The sequence below is a fragment of the Bos indicus genome, chromosome 9 (assembly GCF_029378745.1).
Source record: "Bos indicus isolate NIAB-ARS_2022 breed Sahiwal x Tharparkar chromosome 9, NIAB-ARS_B.indTharparkar_mat_pri_1.0, whole genome shotgun sequence".
NCBI classification, from domain to species: domain Eukaryota; kingdom Metazoa; phylum Chordata; class Mammalia; order Artiodactyla; family Bovidae; genus Bos; species Bos indicus.
Window position 1 is genome coordinate 83,218,999 of NC_091768.1, and position 22,207 is coordinate 83,241,205.

General features: G+C 38.1%; 1 protein-coding gene across 2 annotated transcripts; it reads right to left on the reverse strand.

Moving 5' to 3' along the window:
* Positions 1–450: 450 nt before the first annotated feature.
* FBXO30 (F-box protein 30) lies at positions 451–20,083 on the reverse strand. Of its 2 annotated transcripts, none has more exons than XM_070796307.1 (3): positions 19,897–20,083; positions 9,194–11,243; positions 451–5,818 (listed from the first exon to the last, which is right to left on the reverse strand). In XM_070796307.1, exons 2-3 carry the CDS (start codon positions 11,225–11,227, stop codon positions 5,615–5,617), a joined length of 2,238 nt encoding a protein of 745 aa, XP_070652408.1. In that variant the 5' UTR covers positions 11,228–11,243; positions 19,897–20,083; the 3' UTR covers positions 451–5,614. The 2 variants fall into 2 exon arrangements, with proteins under 2 accessions (XP_070652408.1, XP_070652409.1); XM_070796308.1 differs by lacking the exon at positions 19,897–20,083 and adding an exon at positions 19,428–19,510.
* Between the last annotated feature and the right edge of the window lie 2,124 nt (positions 20,084–22,207).

Here is a 22,207-nt window from a genome sequence, read left to right on the forward strand (position 1 = left end):
TTTTCTTTCTTTCAAACAAACAATTAAACACCACTACTACAACTCAGGTACTGGAGGATCATTTCTTATCATATTTACAAGCAAACAGGTTAATAATACGATTGGGGGATGCTTAAAATTCTACTGGTGTTAGTGAAAAAGAAACAGATTTCCATTACTTCTGCTGTCAGTTTGCTTCAGAAAATGCTTTTCTTCATAGTAAATAAGATGCTTCAGTACAGCATGTCAAAAATAAAAAATTATAAAATAGGAGATTCATCAATGAATTTTATTGTATTTCTACAGAGCATGTTCATGCATCATCCTTGTATGTAACTCGTTTCTACGTAGTTTATTAAATTAATTTAAAATCACTCCCCACATAACACATTGGAATGTCGAACATTCTGAATACAAAACGTCAGTTTTGAAATGTCCTAAGGTAAAACAGCACTTCAAGATGTATCTCCATTAGTATATCTCAACATGTTGTTTATTAAAATATACTTGGCCGATTTATGGAGATTTCATATACAAATAAATATATGTATAGACAATACATTTACAGAATTTTACAAATCACAGATGCAGCAAAATACTCCTGAAAACTCAGCAAAAGACTATATTTTTGCAAAGGATTTTCAGAGCAGCATTCTGCACTTGATTTCTATTAATACTTTGTTTCCTTTTGGTATTACCCAATAACTCATTCTAAAACACTTGTTAGGAATCAAATATTCTATGCAACGATATTTTCCAAAATAATTTCCCTACATCTGAATGTCCCTTCTCTTTATGCATTTGTAAACAACTGTGTCAGAACACATTGCTCTCACTCTAATACACTCATCAGTACCTAGGTTTTTTCATCCATACAATGCTAACTTAAAAGAAAGGTCTTACCTTTTGAACTTACTTAGTGCTTTTAAATCAAGGAAAAACAGTGTAAAAGATGACTTTAAAGGAAACTGTTCTTCCTCTTCCTTTATTTTACTTAAAAAGGACTTTACTAGTTGGCCTTTACTTTGTACACCTTATACTTTTTTGTTCAGAAATCAGATTTATATCAAAATCTTAAAAATATCACTGAATTACTTTAACCACAATGGATGAGTCACTGATAAACTGATTAAAGGCATGACTTACACATTCTTGCTTCCAAGACCTCACAGGCTTGTCAAAACTGCAAAGAGCTACATTTAGTTAACCAGCTAAATATACATCAGAGAAATTATTTCCATCAGAAGGCTCTGTCCAGCCTTTTGAAAGAATGAGGGATTTCTTTCTACTGTAATTCTTAACACTCACCTCTACAGGTTCCAATTAATCACTTTCCAGTGTGATGTGTCATGCATGATATATTTTTTAATGTTTCCAAAACTATCCCTTAGAAAATTTAAAAAATAAACTGTCTTTTTAGACTGGGATGCAAAACATGAAATCATGTTTTGCTTCTAAACACCAACACCTACATACAGATTGCCAGAAATTAAAAATCTATTAGCAGTGTTGTTGAATAAACTACCAAATCTGCAAGGATCCCAATCTTCAATGTTAAAGGATAGTTAATAATAGTAACAATATTCTTGGGACATGTAGCACAGGGTCAAAGACCAAAAGAGAGTCAGTATTACTGATAAATCAGAAACCCAATCTTTAATACCTCTTATTGATAGCACTGAAAGAATTACTACAGAATTCTTTTCAAATTTAATCCAGTATCTTTTTATATCTACCCCATTTATCCTAGAAATCTAATATGTTCACGAGTCTACAATCACTAAACAAGAGAATGAATGACGATAAGCTAACTGTTAGTGCTAATAAACAATCTGCAATTTACTTCGACCAGAAGAAACACTAGTGAAACACTAGTAATAAGTAAATTTAAAATACTAGTAAATACTAGCTTTTTAAAAAATGTCCAACAATCATGGTACCCAATGTATTAATATTTGTCATATGGCTGTAAGATCAAGACAACATATATCATTAAATTTAATCACTTAAGTAATACTAATAAATTACTATTACTCTTAATTTTGGGACTATACATGTAGGTACATACACACATGTATCTGTTCTAACAACGTATTACTCACGAGAAAACTGGGCATGTCCCAGGCTTTCCTCTAAATTCTCACGTTACCATGCATCAGAATCCTCTGGGGAGGCCTTTGTTACAAGACTACTGGTTCCCACCACAGAGTTTCAGATGCTGTAAGTCTGTGAAAAGGTCCAAAAATCTGCATTTTGAACAAATTCCCAGGTGATGCTGATGGTCAAGGGACCATACTTTGGGAAACACTACTCTTAAGTGATCTGTGAACCTCAGAAGCTAGAGTGAGGGAGAGAGAAGGAAAGAGGGACAGAGAGGGGGGAAAGAGAGGGAGAGAGAGAAAGAGGCAAGGACGGAGGGAGAAGGGGGAAAAGAAAGGTTGAGATTAAGCTAATAGGCAGTTCTGGGGATGAAGGCAGAGGAGAAAAGTGAATTCAGGTATTTCCTTCCTTCCTAATACTTGCCTTTATCTTGCTGGCTAGCAAAGACTAAGGAATCAATAAAGACCTCAAATGACAACATACTTGGCCAACACACAAACCTTTTCATGCTTAAAAGGCTAGACAGATTGTTCCCACTACAAGTTTTAGAAAAATACTATTGCCAGAAACTCTTCAGCCATTCAACAGCCCCAGGTGGGGCTACTTTAAAGAAGACACTGAAGGGGCAGAGAAAGCTAACTATTGAGTTTTCCGTATTAAATAAAAATAGTAATAATGTTCACCATTAAAACATGGGTGAGCAATGATAATCATCAAGCAACTCCTATAACATGCAGAAAACCGCACTATAGAAACAGTATGACTGTGTCTCAACTTTGTCAAACAAGGATGAATATTTTAAATGTAGGTTTTTTTCAAGTTACTGAGCCATATAAAGGAAAATATTAATTTTATTAGAACTTGAACAAATACTACACAAAGAAAACATTTTAACAAAATAATATGGTGGCATAACAAACAAAAAGAAAACAGCCAAAGATGTGTAAAAGAAAATAAAAGGTGAAAAATGGTAAATATCTCTGGATCTAGTGTGAAAATAAGGCGTCTAAACTTAAACGAACAAGGATTTTTAAAAAGCACAACCATAAAACAAAAAGTTAATGTTTGTGCTATCCTAACCAGACATATTCTTCAGCAAAACTTCAAGAGGCAGAATTATATTTTACAGTATTTGATATCTTACTTCTGACTTTTTCACAGAAATAGACTGTTTATGTAATTCAAATCTCACAGTTCAAAATGATAGTTTAAGTACTGAGAAATAAGTATTCTACTAGTTAAAATGACAGGTGAGGCAAAACAACTGATTAGTCTTCAATGCTGTATTTTTCAACTGTAATAAGGACTTGATCCAACCAAATCAGGTTTTAAGCAATTCAGAATTCTTTTGTAATGCCCAAAGAATGCCTCTTCCCAGCCCGAATGCCATATATGGGAATCAAGAATCTAGTTAACAATAGAGCACTCTTAGGGACAAAAGTAGGAAGAGAAGACAAAACAGAGTTTTGAAATTTTATATATAACAATGTAATTTGTAACCATTTCAGACTACCAAATGCCAGAAGTTACCTAAATTATTTAAGTACATGTCCCCATCTTTGCCATTTATTTCTTAATACTGATATATTCATTTTTTAAACTGACCATATCAGGTTAATGATAGCATAAATCGATTTGAAAACTATAATCAAATACCTCAAGAACAGGTCCTTGAAGATATTTCTGTTAAATTTTGATTTTTACATAAAGGTGCAATTCTTAACTTTTTTGGTAGAGAAGTGTATGGAATATTAACCTGGAAATGTTTTAAAGAGATTGTCAACCAAGACAGGCTTCTCTGCAGTTCATGATTGTCATCTTAAAAGGACAGCAAATGGCACATTTTTACATGTCTTAAAACAACATAATTGTGATTTTTATAAACACCAAAAGGCAAAAATTTTAAACACTTCTGAAAAAGGTTAAGCCCTTTGCACTGTGAATATCTGAAATTTATTCACAGAACATGCCCAACTCAAACTTAAAATGGGGCATACAGTCAGTTGTCCCTCAGTGTCTGCAGAAGATTGGTTCCAGGACTCCCTGCAGTACCAAAATTCACAGATGTTCAACTGCTTCATATAAAATGGCACAGTATCTGCACATAACCCATGCACACCTCCCATACACTTTATAGCATCTCTAAACTATTAATAGTACCTAATGCAAAGACTGAAGGCAGGAGAAGGGGATGACAGAGCATGAAATGGTTAGATGGCATCACCGACTCGATGAACATGAGTTTTAGCAAGCTCCAGGAGTTGGTGATGGACAGGAAGCCTGGCACACGTTGCAGTCTATAGGGTCGCATAGAATCAGACAAGACTGAGCGACTGAACTGAATGTAATGAAAACACCATGTAAATAATTGTAAATATAATGTAGTAGTAGTGTAATGTTAGTTGTTCAGTCATGTCTGACTCTTTGCGACCCCATGTACTGTAGCTTGCCAGGCTCCTCTGTCCATGGAATTCTTCAGGCAGGAATACTGGAGTGGGTGGCCATTTCCTTCTCCAGGGGATCTTCCTGATCCATGGATCAAACCATGTCTCCTGCATTGCAGGCAGATACTTTACCGTCTGAGCCACCAGGAAAGCCCAAATATAATGTAAGTGCTATGTAAATAGTTGAAGATGAGTGGCAAATTCAAGTTGTGTTTTTTGGAATTTCATGGAATTTTTTTTTTCCAAACATTTTCCATCCTTTGATTGAATCCATGGATATCCAGATATGAAGGGTCGACTGTATTTTCTTCTCTCCAAATATCAAATTCCTAGCAAATATATACAATTTCAAATTAAATTCACAGGCTTTTTTTGGGTTTGATTTTGCTTTAACCTGTCATGTAACATATTGCTATGAGTCTTTGGATGTGGCATCTAATCAAAAAAAGGTGCAAATGGTAACTCTCTGTATGAGAGGTGTAAACACAAAAGGAGACAATATTTTTGTGGATTATTTTTAAAACACGATAAATGGCATTATCAACATCATTCACGATTTAAATATTATGTTTACATTACAGATCATTTCCATATCAACAATTATGTAACGGGAACACTAGAAAATAAAAATTTTATAATGTTTTTATGCAGTGCTTAAGCAACTGAATGTTTTATCTGAAGAGCCTATGATGTAAAAATCAGAATCAAAGTTTTGCTTTTTGAATGCATGGGTTGTAACCCACAGAAAATGAGGAGTAAATTGTTTGGTCAGGATCTTGTTAGTTTAAGAAGCAAAAAATGTAAGAACCAAAATATGCACACCATTAAAAATACTAATTCTGAAAATTATGTAGCCAAAAATTAAATCACCCTGTCCAGCAAGTTCCAAAAAATTCACACATTTCAAATATTAAGGCAACTTTTTCCCAACTAATCAGTACTTTATAAAAATATATGTCACTTCAAAACATTATATACATAGTGACAATAAATTTAGCTAGTTGTAATCTTTAATACATTAATAAGGTGTCACATATTACAAAGAAATTATACTAGGAGCTTGCATGTATGTGCAAGTGGAATTTGACTTTTTAAAGTACAGGTTTTAAAACTGAGCGAAGTGAACGTCCTTCTTTAGTGAGTTCTCGTGTCACGCACATACACGGCAGTGGGATCGCTTCCTCCCGCTTCTCTACAATGTTGTAACTGCACTTCTTCAGGTGGTCAGCCATGCTCAGGATGTCAGCAAACTTCCATTCATCGACAGAACAAAATGCAGTACTGAATCGCCATACCTAGAACAAAATTCTACTTCAGATTTAAACCAGCCAATTTATAAGAATTAAAACATGTTTCTTGCTCGAACTACATTCATTTCTGTTATAAGAAATAAGTTTCAGGTGGCTTGCTACAAAATTCGTTTTGATACAAATCTTTTTATTAAATATTTATAAGATAACTTCTATGACATTATGACTTTAAGAAATCTAATAACAAAAAAGAAAAAAACTTAGCATTAAAAAATCATATCCAACCTAGCTCATTAAGCAAGTTTTAATTTCTATAGAACATTTAGAGTCACTTCCTAAAATAACATATACTGTACTAGATTTTCATCCTACCCAAAGGACTATGTATATAGGAGATATTGATAATACAAGTGTTTTTTCTCCAAAAAAATGTCCATTACACCATATGAAGTATACTAAAAAACACTCTAGGATACTGTGCAGAGGAACCTTTCTCTTCACTATGTATAAATAGTAAAGGCATTTAGTAATACTGACGAATACAAGTACTTCAATGTTTTTGGAAATTTTTATAGAACTTTTTGTAAAATGAACAGTTCTTAATTCCATATCATTATAGAATGCATTTCTGGGAAAAAATGCACCTAAGAACTTTTGGAGAAGGCTTTCTTGACAAGATAAGGTCTGAAGAATAAGCAGGATATACCAAGGAGATGACGATCACAAGCTCCAGAAACAGGTTCCCAGGTCTGAATCCAAGGACAAGTTACTTAACCAGTTTTTTTTAATCCATAAATAGGGACAGTAGATTAAATAAACTAATAAAAGTGCACACCATCTACACATTTCAAGCATTCAAACGGACGTTTCAGGGACAGTGTACTCAAACACCTTAAAGCAAGAAGAAAACATTCAACAACTACTAGTAAATTCCATGGCTGGAATGGAAACTGAAGAGGCAACTAAGGACAAAATTATGAAAACTCTTAAATGTTTCATTAAGGAATCTGCCCCTAACCCAGGGCAATGGACAGACATTTTAAAAGTGTTTAAGCACTACAGCGTAAGAACTGTATTCAAGAAATTATTTACCACTCTACGTCTTCTACAGGCAATATGTTGGAGAGGGACTCAGTTGGAAACAGAAGCCCAGTAAGGAAGTGGCTGCTATAGTAACCCAGAAGAGAGCGGCAGGCAGGACCAATCAGGGAAACAGCAGTAGAAAAGGGAAGTGAACCTGAGGGACGTCAAGAAGAGGGACAGCAGAACTGTGTGAATACCAGGAGAAGGGAATAAAGGGGGGAAAGGGGCTAACCTTAACTCCCAAATTCCTAGTTTAGGCCACTTAAGAGATGCTAATGCAACTTTCTGAGATTAAGAGGGGTAGAGAAATGGAGTAGGCTGGATAAGCTGAGTTTACTGAAGATAATCAAATGGAGATGTCCAGTAGGTGCCTATATATAATGACCTGGAATTCAGAGGAGAAAATGGCCAGGGATATACACATGTAAGCAATTTGTATAAATGATGGCAATTTAAACTCCACGAGTAGATGACATTTTCTGTAGTGACAGAATCCCCAGAAAATATTTCACCTCATAGATCAATACTAGTGGGCAAGGACAAAAAGGGACCATGCTCTGAGTGTCCCAGCCCAACGGCAGAAATACACCAAATCATGTAGTAAATGAAGACAAACACATGCTCACATATACACAGCAACTATGAAATTTTCTACATAAAATAATTAACGTGCTCAGTTACTGGTCAAAGTTTCAGGAGAGCACAGAAGCAGATGCAAAATTCTCAAAAACTGGAGCAATGAAAAAAAAACAAAACAAAACTGGAGCAATGAGTAAAAATAAGAGAAAACCTAAGGGTGGTAAAAACAAAGTACCCAGAAATATGACCCCTGTTCAACCAATATGAAGGTTATTAAAGTTTTTTGTACTTTATGAAATCAAAGTTTCATTTTATAAATGCTCTAAAATGAAAAAACACTTTCAATCAAAGACAGTTGTAATGCCTTCTAGTTTCTACTGGATAGTGCCTCAAACAGAAGCTGGCAAAAATAAGATATCACACAAGGAAAATGGTGGAGCTAGGCTTTGTTCCCAGACCTGCCTAAATCTCCTGGTCAAGCTTCCAATCTTCAACACACCCTTGTTCCGTGCTAAACCCACAGTCCCCACCACCACCAACAAATCCTACTGCCTTTATTTCACTGCAAGCCATCTCCACATCCATCCATTTTGTTTTCTATATCCCAAATTGACACTGTCAAACTGTGGTGATACAGAAGAAGATTCTTAAGAGTCCCTTTGACTGTAAGAAGACCTAATTAGTCAATCCTAAAGGAAATCAACCCTGAATACTCATTGGAAGGACTGATGCCAAAGCCCCAATACTTTGGCCACTTGATGTGAAGAGACAACTCACTGGAAAAGATCCTGATGCTGGGAAAGACTGAAGGCAAAAGGAGAAGTGGGCAGCAGAGGATGAGATGGTTGGATGGCATCACAGACTCAATGGACATGAATTTGGGCAAACCCTGGGAGATAGTGAAGGACAGGGAAGCCTGGCCTGCTGCAGTCTATGGGGCTGCAATGTGTCAGATGCAACTTAGGGACTGAACAACATACCCCAAATACTCCACTGGTCACCTGCTAGTAGGAGACTTTTTTTTTTCATGTCTCCTTGTTTAAGTTTTACTTGTAACAACCAAATTCTAAGAAAGAAAGGGCTAAGAATGTACAGAAGCTGCCAACTGCAAGCAATTAAAAAGAAACCTTCTCCTTGATTCCTCCATCATCCTACAGTGCAAATGTTTCAGATGGAGCCCAAATTAGAAAGAAGGTGGTTAATATGGACTCAAGCAAAGGGAGTTGTTTCAGAAGAAGTAGGAACAGAACCCCTCAACTGAAGAACTACAAGTGGCCTCTGTCATATGACATTAGAATCTAGTTCTAGGATGTCTGCAGTAAATATGTGATTATGACTAACAATTCTAACAATGTATTCACATTTTTATTAATTATCTTTATAAAAAAGTTTGTCATCATACTGAATTATTTTTAAGGATGGTCAATTTCACAATGGGTTTCCCAGGTGGCGTTAGTGGTAAAGAACCTGCGTGTCAGTGCAGGAAACATTAAGAGACACAGGTTTGATCCCTGGGTCAGAAGATCCCCTGGAGGAGGGCACAGTAACCCACTCCAGTACTCTTGCCTGAAGAATCCCATGGACAGAGGAGCCTGGCGGGCTACAGTCCATAGGGTCACAAAGAGATGGACATGACTAAAGCAACTTAGCATGCATGCACGCAATTTCACAACAAGGATGATCAATTTCACAGCAACAACATTATTAACTGCCTATTATATGTCAAATATGGGGTTGATACAATTAAATGACACCAACCTTTTCTTTTATCTGCCATGACGAATTTCCTTCTGGATACTTCTTTTTCCCCCACTGAAGTATGACCATTCCACGAGACTGGAGAAGACTGCCACACACATCCCTCATTAACTTGGATACACATGAGAGCTGGCATAAGCTGAAGCCATCGAGAAATCCTGCAATATGTTGCAGGACTTCAAAAGGAAGACTACTTAGATGGTCACTATGTAAACCCAGCACACAGTTTCTAGCAGGCTCTACTAACACTGTAGATACAGACGGCTGAACTCCAAATGACCGCAAATGGTGGTCATGTATAATCTTTGCTCCTTGTGTTGATGGACAAAATCTACGCTGTGAATAGGTACAACCATAATATGCTAAAGGACACCTCTGTTCCATCCAGCCATTGAGTCCAGCATGAATGTCACCATGCACGTTCTTAAAATGTGATGAAAATTCTTTTCTTCTAAATAATTGTCCACAAACAAATGTAAACATTGGACGCTGCTTGGGCTGGTACCTAGCGACACATTCCAATACTAAGTCCAGCCCCAGTGTCTGAAAAGGGCTTGGATTTGAAAGCTGTGGGTTGGCATGATCACAAGCTGAAGCTGAAGCTATTTCCCCAACCATTGTATCTGTAGCTAAAATGGTAGATGGAAGTGAAAAAGTCTGAGTCCCAAAGTCAACATGATAAACATCAGCCATGCGACTATCAGATATACCCCTCCCACCTGGAGAATCTCCTAGACAAAACAGTAATGCTGCTGTGATTAGATCTATTCCTTGGAGACCCATTGGATCTTCCGCAACTTCCAAATCTGATGTATCTACTGCTTTATCTTCCTTTGGTTTAGACCAACATGAATTCGAAAGAAATTTGAATGAAGGAGGGTGACTGAAAGATAAGACATCCACATTCCGTAGGTCCCCTAAGTCTACTTTTTTCCAACACAAGTCTTCATCATCATCTGGCACGAGGATATGCTGAACCGTGCCATTAGGCAAAGCATTAGGTGGTATTACTTCCCGAACTTGTGCTGCTACTAAAAGTGAACTAGAAGGTTCTGAAGAGCCACCTGATGCTACACATTCTCCATTTGTTAAGTTACTTTGTTTTGAGTCAGTATGTAAATCCTGGTTCTGCTCAATGACCTGTGCACATATATCTTCCAAAGGAAAGCCATTACAAAGAGCAGAAGTGCCATAAGAACTGGCATTAAAGTCACATAATAAATCACTTGAACCATTTTGTTCCAACTGGGCATTCTGACTCGTGTCCTTATGGTCAATTCCACCTACTGCTCCCATCTCATCCTCATAAAGATGGTCCTGGTCTTTCTGGTTTCTATTCTGTAAGCCTTCCCTGGCTTTTTGCTCTTCATTCATTTCATTTAGGGAAGCACAAAGACTCGTACTTAGCATGCCAATGTCTCTTGTAGCAGTATTCAGAATATCTAAAGCAGCAGCCAAACTTCGGGTTGTTTCAACAGTAGCTTGATAAAGTGCACCATAAGATTCTTCATCAACTGACACCAAACCATTAGTATGTGGTATTTCTGAGACACTTGGTTTAACTGAGATCTGTTCTCTAGGTTCTGACACTTTATCAGTTGCTTTTGACATCATGGTGGCTACTTTGAGAGATTCTAAGAGCATCCGTTGGTCTTGAAGGGCCAAGGCCATGTCTAATTGTGCCACTTCATCAACATCTCTGCTTAGATTTTCATATGATTTCCGGTCTGCATAACTAACTGGCCATCGGTTCCATTCCATGGTACAGCACACCACACTTGCAGGGCACGTTTCTAGATGTTCAGCAACTTTATTTCGAGCCATTGTAAATGGACATCCAAAGTCACTATTTAAGCAAGGCACTCGTTCAAATGGACATAAAAGTCGATGCTCATCAGCCTTACATGCATGGAAAACTGCTCCACAAACCAATGGACAACCAATCAAGTCACAGGAAATCCCAGGCTCTGGTCTTGTCATACATCGTCTACTGACACAATTAACGCAGTGCGAATGCTGCAGCTCCTCCTCCATGATGGCCAGTCCAGCTCTGGTTATTGAGATGGAAAAGAAATAAGATGTTAGGCAAAAAGCAGTTGGTTTTTAAAACAATGTTTTAAGAATAAAAATCAAATCATGAAGGTATATTGGCTTATACGGAATGAAATATATACAATAAACATTTAACGAGTTTATTTTACATATAATTGATCTATCTTGAACCGACTTAAGAAATCAACTCAAGAAGTCAAAAATTCATTTTTACATAACACATAACAATCTGCTCAAAAGGCCAAACGTTTCAAAATATAATACTTAAATTCTAGTACATTGTTTAGTATATAAATTAATGTCAAAAACAAGTTAATACATATTTAACTTCCAGATTTCAGAGAACACTTGTATCTTTTTACATTTTAATTAAACTGATTATAATGTACCCCACATTGCACAGACCTCATCATATTCCTAAAATAATCTAAATTTCATGAAAATACTTAACTAGCATCTGATTAGAAGTTTTCTTTATATTCTTTCTAAATACATAAATTCAGATTTCAGCTATTGACCTCTCCTTCTACATATGCCTTAAGAAATTCTCTAACAAATCAAGAGAGTAAGCCTTATTATTAATAAAACATAGAGGGCACTTAACCAAAAAATATAAGTTCTAGCTCCAGTTCTGTGACAGTGGGCAAATCACTTACTTCTGAGGGCCATGGTTTCCATTCTCAACACTTATTTATTGCTTAACTGCCATGTACCATGTGTTTGGTATGGCAATATAAAGATTAGGAGACACAGTGCCACTTTTCAAGGAGCTACAGCACAAGATCAGAGATGAAAGTAAAGTCATGCCACTTTTTAATATGATTAACACGACAGAGAAAATAATCAATACGAGAAGAGAGTAGAGAAGAATTCACAGCAGTCTTGAAAGATGAGAAGTCTTAAGCATAGGAGGGTAGGGTTAGAAAGGAAGAAGGGTATTCAATGCTGAAGTAACAGCATATGCAAATACAGAACGCAAAAACTGGCAAAACATGCTGAGGGGCCCTCAAGTCTCCCAGTGTTGTTGGCTCACAGGTGACATGCAAAGTACCTGTGAGAGATGAGGCCAGACAGGAATAAGACAGATCACGGAAAGTGTGCTGTATGTTATTCTAAAGCGTTCAGACTTCAAGTAGTTAGAAACCACTGAGGATTTTAAGCAAAGAAATAGCAGCCATAAAATAACATGAAAGGATTACAGATAACTAATGGTTTTCCCTGCTTTTATCAAGAAAAGTTTTATACACAGAGAAAGCAATGCCACAATACACCGATTTAAATTATAATTACTAAGCCTATTCAATGTCTTCTTTTCTGTAAATCTTCAACTCCTTTAATGGCTTGTTCCTATTAGCAGCAAAAACTTAGAAGACTATTTCTTCTTTAAACCCTAAGTAATAAAGCAGTATCTTGCTTTTGCTACTACGTTGTTCCTATTCACTCAAGCTTTCAAAAGAAAAGCAACAAATAAACAAAGCCTGTTAACGTCCCATGTACTCTTCAGCCCTCTAACATGGCTTTATTTTTACAACCACTCATTAAAACCGCTGCATCAAGATTCCCAGTGCTAAATTCAAAGGGCATTTTTTCTAGACCTCATCTTTTTAGCCATTACATCACTTTGTTGACTAATTCCTCCTCCTTTCCGAACTACTATCTTTCTTTAGTTTCTATGATCTCACATTTCCCTGCTTTTCCCCCTATTTCTGGTTATTCCTTAATCTTTTCTTCTAAAATATTTCTCTTCTTCAAGGATCCATGTTCTTTCTGGTTCAATCTATACATTCTCCCTGCTTTTCCCCCTATTTCTGGTTATTCCTTAATCTTTTCTTCTAAAATATTTCTCTTCTTCAAGGATCCATGTTCTTTCTGGTTCAATCTATACATTCTCCCAGGGTGCTCTCAATTTCTCACAAGCTTCAATTGCCATTTATATGCTGAAAACTTATCTGTACCTCCTGCCCAGATCCCTCGTCCAAACTTCAGATCTCTACAGCTACGTACTTACTATATACCTCCACTTGCATATGGCACAGGTAACTCACCTCAAAATTCCCCAAATTAATAATTTCCTGGATAAGAAGCCAATTTTTAGCCTATTTTCTTCACTTCAGTGCATAAGAGATTGCTAGCTCTTTCAATATTTTTTTCCATAAATTCAAATCTTGCATCTAGGTGGCTAATGTAAAATAATTATTCCCCAGATAGCTATTTCTTTGTCTCTAGGACAGACTTAATTTTCCTCAAACTCAAATAGCAAGTTTTTTTTTTTTTTTTTTTTGCTATTTGACAGAGTTTTTGTTGATTAAGCAGCAAAGTTCTGAGTTGATATTATGGTATGTACTGATGCCAGGGACAGAAGAAAACAAGGCACACATTTATCAACAAAACTACATTTTAAAATGTTTTTAAAAGTTACAAATTATGAATACTTCTGAATGTTTATCCCTATGAAATTTAAAGCCAAGGAAATGACCTATAAATTAAAGATATACTGCTAAAGGGGTCAAAATAGAACAAATGACAGGCTACTGATGACATCTGTAACTTATGCAGAGAAACTTTAATAAGAAGACAAATTTTACTGAATGATTAGATTGTGAAAACAGCTGCAGCTTTCTTATTTTGCAACAACTAGACTGAGTTCATCTCACATGCTGAAGGTTATAAACTTGACTGTTACTAAGAGAGAAACCTAAAAATACAAGCAGTTCCAACAGAAGTGACCAATGCTCTCAGAACTAATAGGAACACTTTATGTTACATGCACATCACATGACCACACCAGACAGAACACACCTCAAAACATCCCTTAATTCAGATGTGTTTAAAATAGCAACTGTTACAAACAACTGAGTTAATGCATAACAGCAACAACTTTAAAAGGCTGAAGTAGAAGGCTCTCAAGGTTCAAAATAAATAGACTCCTCCACACTATTCCTCCTTTGGACAAATGTTTAAAAAAATAATAAAAACAAGTATCCACAGCGGTAAGTCCATAACATTTATTATTTATTGAAGTAGGCTTAAAGGAAAAAGGAACATTAACTAGGTACTCTATCCTTCTTGGTATTAATATATACCATGTTAATGTCACTTAATCCTTGTAACAGCCCAGAGAAAACTGAGGTACAGAAGGGCTAAGTGACTTACCCAAGGTCATCTACCTAGTAAGTGGCAGAGCTAGGACTGCAATCTATATCTGATCAATATATATGGACAAAAACAGATATGCTTACTTACAAAAGTTTAAGAAAATAAGACAGCACTTCAGTAACCAGTGATGCAATTTTAAGATGTTATTTGAGGAATGGAGGTTACACAACTTTGCTTTGCTTGTAGTTTATCCCAGCACTTAATCACTCTTGTGGTCAAGAAAGTCTTCTTGGTCCTTTCTAATTATAATAGCACATTACTTTGCTTTGAACATTAGTGTTTTACTAAATTATTTTTTTAAAAACTTACATATGTAATGCTCAATATAAATGTACAAAACAGTACAAATTTACTGTTTGTAAACTGAGCTGTTTACTCAAAACAGTTATACAAAGAAGCAATCAAGTTTAAGTCAATTTTACAATTAAATATATTAAGAAATAAGATTTTTAAGAATGCACTAGACAATACCCAAAGAGTATTCTCAGGTATTCTTTCAAAATTTACAACTTTCAGATCCATCCTCTTTCAAAATCGCTATTATCAAATTAAATATGCCTGCAAAAAGTATTTCACAATCGCTCAGGAATTCTATGAAACAAGTTTAAAATGTTGATTCCTGATTTATCAGTTGAACAGTGACACAGCAGGTTTGGCAGAAAACATATTGTTACAACTGAGCTTCATGCTCAAGATGAGCTTAATTTAAAACTCCCCAACATTAAGTTTTTTAAAAAACTCTAAACCAGAATCTTAATCTTCCAAATAACATATCTATTTACACTTAAAGTTGAATGACTGGAAAAAGTTTCATTAGACTGCAAAATACTGTAAATGATTAAATGCTTTACAATAGTTTCAATTTTCTCCAACAGAAATTCTAGGCCAACTCATAATCTGTGGCTGACAAGCAATCCATAAAAACAATTTTAAGACATGGCATTTGCCCATACAGTGAAATGAGATCTTGTTATTTAAGGCTATTTCTAGACATAAAGATATTGCCTCAAAAAAGAATTACTTTTCCAAATTCATTACAATACGTAGATAAATAAAGAACTGCAAATTAACGTGATTTTAAAATACGCTAAATCAAGTCATCCAAATATTCAACACAACTTGCTGCCTCAGGCTGATCTTAAGGTCTGCCTCTGACTCACAGACAGACAGACACAGATACGGACACACACACACACACACTCTCTCTCTCTCCTCCCCCCTTCCTGTTGTCTCAAATCTTTATCAGCTTAAATGGTACTCTTCCACATACGCAAAGGCAAGGTAAGACACAGATTCCATATACTCATGTGTTCATCACACACAGCATTTTTCCTTGGTAATACCAGTCATGTTGCTCTTGCTGTTTAGTCACTAAGTCATGCCTGACTCTTTCATGACCCCATGGACTATAGTCTGCCACGCTCCTCTGTCCATGGGATTTCCCAGGCAAGAATTCTGGAGTGAGTTTCCATTTCCTTCTCCAGGGGATCTCCAGTGTTCCTTGTATTCAAGATTGTGCCTTAATTAGAGCCTCGTTTATTAATATGAGTGAAATTATTATAGTACAAGAAATAACCAAATGGATTCCAAAACAATTCTTGATCCATGGAAAGCTACATACGTCATAAAAACATATTTTATAAATCTATTATTAGTCAACCAGACTGAGTCAAAATCAAAAATTACTTCATTGTACCTTCTACAAAGTGTCAAAAGTATTCAAATATTTACTGAGCATCTAGGGCATATGTTCCAGGCATTATATGTGGAATAAGCTAAACTGTCCATCAAAAAAAGCAAATCAAAGGGAAAAATAAAGAAAATTAATTTCAATCTTCCATTGTTTAAAAAAATAATAACAAAAGGCACAGAAGGAAATGTTTAACTGTATATTTTCTTTAACTTTTTAACGAATCCTGCAGTCTGGTTAGTTTACTGACTATAGAGGGATGCAATTCAAAAAGAAAAGCAGAAATCAAGGTCTCCACATGTGTGCAGGTGACTAAGTACGCAGAGGGTGAGGAAAGGAAGTGTCATAAGTCTACTTCCTTAATATTACAATATGATATTAGACCTTTACTGACAAAGGTCCGTATATTAAAGCTATGGTTTTCCCAGTAGTCATGTATGGATGCGAGAGTTGGACCGTAAAGAAAGCTGAGTACCAAAGAACTGATGTTTTTGAACTGTGGTGTTGGAGAAGACTCTTGAGAGTCCCTTGGACTGCAAGGAGATCAGCCCAGTCCATCCTAAAGGAAAGCAGTCCTGAATATTCATTGGAAGGTCTGAGGCTGAAGTTCCAATACTTTGGCCACGTGATGTGAAGAACTGACTCATTGGAAAAGACTCTCATGCTGGGCAAGACTGAAGGTAGGAGGAGAAGGGAATGACAGAGGATGAGACGGTTGGATGGCATCACCAACTCGATGGATATGAGTTTGAGTAAGCTCTGGGAGTTGGTGATGGGCAGGGAAGCCTGGCGTGCTGCAGTCCATGGGATTGCAAAGAGTCGGACATGACTGAGCGACTAAACTGAATGATATTAGATTAAAAAAAAATTCCACTGAGACAATAAAATGTTGCTTCACTGAAAGGCTGAAATGGAACTACAGACAGACAGACTGGCTCATTAGTTAACCAGTAAGTCTATGACTGAAATTTCATATTTAGCAATCAGTTTTAACTCCTCCAGAGCAAGTCCCATGCTTACTGCATAGTCAGAGGTGCTACTGCACAATAAATACAAACATTGCTGCTGATTTACTGATAGGTGCACTCAGTTTGAAAGGCCATAATAAAAATATAACCTCAATTGGATATTTTACTTTATTGGTATAAAAAGGGGGGCTGGGATGACTAGCCAAGACTGAAAAATCCAAGATCATTAAACTCCCATCTCAAACTACCTGGCCTACTGATGAGTTCAAAATGGCTAAACTGGTTACACTGTATACATTCTTTTATTAAATTTTGGTTCTGACTTTTTTTTTTTTAACAGAATGATGACCTAATTATGTGGAATTTTGTTTTCAAGTTTTTACCCTTCCAGTTATGATATAATCAAAACATAAATCTTGCATTTCTAAATACGATCATAGGTAACATCTCAAAGTGAAAATCCTAACTACTTGAAATTGTTCTCCACTAAATAAACAAAAGAAATTACTATAGACTTATATCAGAAATTAAAATAACAAATATTGATATTTAATATTCATACCAGAACCTATTTGAGTTGATACTCAGATAAAAATAATCCACCAGAATGGTGGAACTCAACTTACTACAACGGGCAGCATGGAACAGGGGAATGGGCTTCCAAGAACTCAGCTTTGTGACCGTGATGTAATTACTGTACTGTGAAAACCACCTTGTACTCTACAAAGGTTGGTTATAATTATTAGCGTGTCCAGTACGACACAAACAAGTATTGCTCAGAAGACAGATCACTTTACACAACAGACACACACACATGCACAAAACTTTATCTATATATATATATTTCTATATCAGGGCATTTATACTTATAAAGTTTATTAAAAACAATCATATGAGGATCTAATGCTAACATTACCCACTCTTAAAAAAAAAAGACAAACCTTTTTGGAAAAAGATTTCCAAAGACTGGGTTGTAATTGAGGCATGCTTATCTTGTATTTAACTATTGAGCTACCTATAGTGTAAAAACCACTAGTCCAAAGCCAATCTCACTTATTTCATCAAAAATAAATTTGAAATTAAATAATATTTTATAGCCTTTTGACTGAAGACTTGAACATTAATAAATTCTACAAATACCATGTCATTCCAAAGTATGTGCTAACTTCTTTTAATGAAACAAGCAGTCATGGTAACTTAGTTACAAGAGTTACCAAAACCACCCCAAATAGCATAAGGCTTATGCCATTAAAAGCCACATTTTAGTAACACAGCCTATCAAATAGTAAACACACATGAAACAAGACCTATTTTGGTGACCTTAAAGCACCTCTCTAACTATATACAGTATCCCAAAATATGTACTATTTTTCTTTAATAGCATATTAGGACATTTTGTTTATTAAAAAAAAAAGAAAAGTCTCCAATGCTAGCCATACAAAAGTACTGGATTGAAATTAAATACCTAGTACACTTGGAATGCATAAAAGTTTGCCTATATCGGAAACTTCAGTTCTCTGATAACACTCTCAAAACTCCACCCACTAACAATTCCAGAATCACACATACACAAAAGAGCTATGTCATCGCATTAAAATACCAAATAAAAACAAATTAGCAACTTAAAAAGTTAGCAAAACATCATGTTATCCCCGATTAAACTTCTGTAGTAAGAAACAGTGACTAAGCATAAAGAACATGATTCAGCGAAAACTGTAAACTGAAAACCTGATCCCTTAGGAAAACCCTCATCTTACATTTTATGCTACTCTCTTCCCTCTTGGCCGTCAACAACTCTGGAAAAGCTTAAAAAATATGAGGAAATGCAAAATCTGTTAATAGAATTTCTAGGACTCTAAAGGACACAAAAATGGATTGAAATGTAGCAAACAGAAATTAAAAGCTTAGAAAGCTTGGGGTTTTGTATGTAAAGTTTTAAGTTAATCTACACTGATACCAGAATGCCCATAAATAACTTCATCTTGGATCCGAGTCAACAAAGTAATTATGGAATAAAAGGTCAATTCCTTCCCAAGCATCTTTTATCCAAGACTTACGACATGGCTCAGAAAGAAAAACAAGACACAGGGAGAGCGGGGAATGGAGTACTAGAACCATGATAAACAAAACGCTGTTCTGGCTCTATTCTCTAAATACACGCGTAAAAAAACGCGCTCAAAGGAGATTACTTTGAATTCAACGTGCACGCTATGCTACCTTCCCAGCAATGCACTTCCACGAGACAGGACACAAACAACTTGGAAATGGTCATATCCCTCAGACCTATAAAATCAGGATATTCCTCTTAAACGAGGACTGAGGCTAAGACTAAGATCCTCTCACTTCCATGAATGGAAAAGTTACCAACTTCACTCATCCCGTGGAGACAGTCTGCGATGCCTCTCAGCATTACTTTCACCCGTCTGTTCCCAAACAAAGCAAGTTTCTAATCTGGAAAAGGGAAGAGAAGCCGGGTTTTCGAGGATCTTAGGGCTTCCTAAGTTTAACTCTGGCTTCTCCCCACCTACCCTCACCCACAGACCCGCGAGCCCGGGTGGCACCGAGGGGTCGGCCCGCGGGGTCTGAGGCGCCATTTGCCGGCGGCCTCCAGGGCCGGCCGGGCAGCGGGCTGGGCGCAGAGGCCAAGCTGCCGCCGCCCTCTCGCCGCCAGGACCCGGCCTGGGACTCGCGGAATCCCTGTGAGGCCGTGTTTACTCCGCCCCAGGCCCGGCCGGGCCCGCCCGCCGCAACGCCGCCTCCGGCTCGGCCGCCGCCTCTGCCCTCGGGCACAGCTCGGGCCGCGCCAGCCTCCCGGGCAGGCTGCCCCCGACACTCACCGGCCGGCCCGGCCGAACCGCGGCCCAAATCCCGGCTGCCGCGGCCCCCGTGCCCAGCTGCTCCCCGCTGTCCCGGCGCCGCTCCGCGCCCCACACACCCGTGCAACCGGCCTCCTGCTCGCCCCTCTGCCCCACCGGGCCGCCGGCTTTTCTCTCCTACTCCTCCTCCCCGGCCTCCTATCCGGGCGCCGGTCCTCTCCGCGCGCCCCGCCCCGCTCCGCTCCTCTCCGCTGTGCCCCGCCCACCCAGCCCAGACGGGATCTGTGGCAAGTCGGGCGGAGACGCGCGCGCCGAGCCTGCCGGGGGCGCGCACGCTGAGGTCCCACCGTCACTCGCCCTCCTCCCCGGAAGGGACGTGGCAGGAGGGTGTGGTCTGGAGTCAGAACTCGCTGGGTTCCTCGCGTTCAGCTTGCGGCGGGGGGGTGGTTCCAGCTGGACTCCACGTGACTTCTGCCCTGCAAGTCTACCGAATCCTGTTCGATTTTAGAAGCTTGTATTCCTGAACGGAATCCTAGGCACGCAGTTTTGGAATTCAGGAAACAGACCCAATTGAAAGTGACTACTTTTAATTGTAGGATAAGCAACCCAAATACCTTAATTCTGGGTGCAGCAGTCTTCCCCTTACGTCATATTTAGAAAATGCGGCAGCTGTCACTGAATCTTTGATGAGCAGGCCTTCCTGCCGGCTGACCCAATGTGCCCTAGTCTTGTGTGATATAGGGCCCAGTTCAGTTCAGTCACCCACTTGTGTCCCGACTCTGTGACCTCGTGGACTGCAGCACGTAAGGCTTCCCTGTCCATGACTAACTCCCGGAGTTTACTAAAACTCATGTCCATTGAGTTGGTGATGGCCATCCAACCATCTCATCCCCCGTCGGCACCTTCTGCCTTCAATCTTTCCTAGCATCAAGGTCTTTTCAAATGTCAATTCTTTGCATCGGGTGGTCAAAGTATTGGAACTTCAGCTTCAGCATCAGTCCTTCCAGTGAATATTCAGGATTGATTTCCTTTAGGATGGACTGGTTGGATCTCCTTGCAGTCCAAGGGACTCTCAAGAGTCTTTTCCAACACCACAGTGCAAAAGCATCAATTCTTCGGCGCTTTGCTTACTACATAGTGTGATTCTCACATCTATATATGACTACTGGAAAAGCCATAATTTTGACTCTACAGACCTTTGTTGACAAAGTAATGTCTTTGCTTTTTAATATGCTGTCTAGGTTGGTCATAGCTTTTATTCCGAGGAGCAAACGTCTTTTAATTTCATGGCTGCAGTCACCATCTGCAATGATTTTGGAGCCCAAGAAGATAGTCTCTCACTTTTTCCACTGTTTCCCCATCTATTTGCCATAAAGTGATAGGACCGGATGCTATGATCTTAATTCTTTAAATGTTGAGTTTTAAGCCAGCTTTTACACTCTCCTGTTTCACTTTCATTGGTAGGCTCTTTAGTTCCTCTTTGTTTTCTGCCATAAGGGTGGTGTCATCTGCATACCTGAGATTGTTGATATTTCACCTGGCAATCTTGATTCCGGCTTGTGCTTCATCCAACCCAGCATTTCACATGATGTAATCTGCATATTCGGAGAAGGCAATGGCACCCCACTCCAGTACTTTTGCCTGGAAAATCCCATGGATGGAGGAGCCTGGTAGGCTGCAGTCCATGGGATCGCTAGAGTCGGACACGACTGGGTGACTTGACTTTCACTTTTCACTTTCATGCATTGGAGAAGGAAATGGCAACCCACTCCAGTGTTCTTGCCTGGAGAATCCCAGGGACGGGGAAGCCTGGTGGGCTGCTGTCTATGGGGTCACACAGAGTCGGACACGACTGAAGTGACTTAGCAGCAGCAGCAGCAATCTGCATATTAGGGCTTCCCTGGTGGCTCATATAGGTTAAATAAGAAGGATTACAATATACAGCCTTTCCCAATTTGGAACCAGTCTGTTGTTCCATGTCAGGTTCTAACTGTTTGTTGCCTCTTGACCTGCATACAGATTTCTCAGGAGGCAGGTAAGGTGGTCTGGTACTCCCATTTCTTAAAGAATTTTCCACAGTTTGTTGTAATCCACACAGTCAAAGGCTTTGGTGTAGTCAATAAAGCAGAAATAGATGTTTTTCTGGAACTCTCTTGCTTTTTCGATGATCCAGCAGATGTTGGCAATTTGATCTCTGAAATGTTGGCAATTTAGGACATCTGAAAGTTCTCAGTTCACATACTGTTGAAACTTAGCTTGGAGAATTTTGAGGATTACTTTGCTAGCATGTGAGATGAGTGCAATTGTGCAATAATTTGAACATTCTCTGGCA

What these genes read in the sequence shown, in the direction of transcription:
- FBXO30 (XM_070796307.1), bottom strand. Translation starts at nt 11,227, where the DNA reads ATGGAGGAGGAGCTGCAGCATTCGCACTGCGTTAATTGTGTCAGTAGA. An exon ending in CATGGCAGATAAAAGAAAAG is followed by an intron (nt 5,819 to 9,193) that starts GTTGGTGTCATT and finishes ATTTTGTTCTAG; the next exon opens with GTATGGCGATTCAGTACTGC.